The 692-nt window shown below is 64.2% G+C and overlaps 1 protein-coding gene across 1 annotated transcript in view; it reads left to right on the top strand.

Annotated features, from left to right (window-relative positions):
- Positions 1-17: 17 nt before the first annotated feature.
- The window catches only part of LOC112552050 (retroviral integration site protein Fli-1 homolog), a 1,305-nt gene continuing 630 nt past the window's right edge, over positions 18-692 (top strand). Inside the window, exons 1-3 of the mRNA XM_025216453.1 lie at positions 18-148; positions 266-310; positions 459-506. Coding sequence (XP_025072238.1) covers positions 25-148; positions 266-310; positions 459-506 — 217 coding nt within the window. The 5' untranslated portion in view covers positions 18-24. The remainder of the gene's footprint in view (positions 149-265; positions 311-458; positions 507-692) is intronic.

The following is a 692-nucleotide window of genomic DNA, read 5'->3' as shown; positions in this document are numbered from 1 at the left end:
AGGTGAGTGCAGGGGGGGGGGCACATGACTCCTGGGCTCCCCCGCTGGGGGGGGTGGCAGAGAGGGGCTAACACACTCAATCCCCCTGCCCCAGAACCCACCTATGATGACAGCGTGGAGAGCAGCTGGACCGGAACCAGCCCTAGAGGTAACGGGGTAGATGCCAGGCACCCTGGGACGGGAGGGACCAAACCTGGGAGGTAAGGGCAGGAGGGGCTGGGGTCTTTCCGTCCCATCCATCGGTGCCTTCCTTCTGCCCCCCCAGACTCACCACCCCCCATCCAAGTGGAGACCACCCACATCGTCCCAGGTGGGTGACACCCCCCCCCACCCAAGCCACCAAGTGGGGAGGGGGCTGGGCAACTGGTGGCACCTGTCGGGGGGGTATGTCTGGGTTCCATGGTAGGGAAGGGCAGCATCTACATGCTCCTGACAGTGACCCCCTCCCTTCCCCCCAGATCCCTACCAGGTGCTAGGACCCACCAGCAGCCGTTTGGCCAATCCAGGTGAGTTTTTCCGGGGGTGGGGGGGATCTCTTTAAGAGGCACCTGGATGTCTGGGTTCTTGCTCTGTTCTGGGAGGGCAGTGAGGTTGGGGGAGGGAAGGGGCCGGGCACAGACTAGAAGCTCGGACACCTGGGTTCTCCCCGATTCAGGACAGGGGGCTAGGACTCCCTCCGAGACACCTGGGAT

Source organism: Alligator sinensis, unplaced genomic scaffold (genome assembly GCF_000455745.1).
Source record: "Alligator sinensis unplaced genomic scaffold, ASM45574v1 scaffold850_1, whole genome shotgun sequence".
NCBI lineage: Eukaryota > Metazoa > Chordata > Crocodylia > Alligatoridae > Alligator > Alligator sinensis.
The sequence above is the reverse complement of the archived record's forward strand: the minus strand, read 5'-3'. Positions and strand labels throughout refer to the sequence as shown.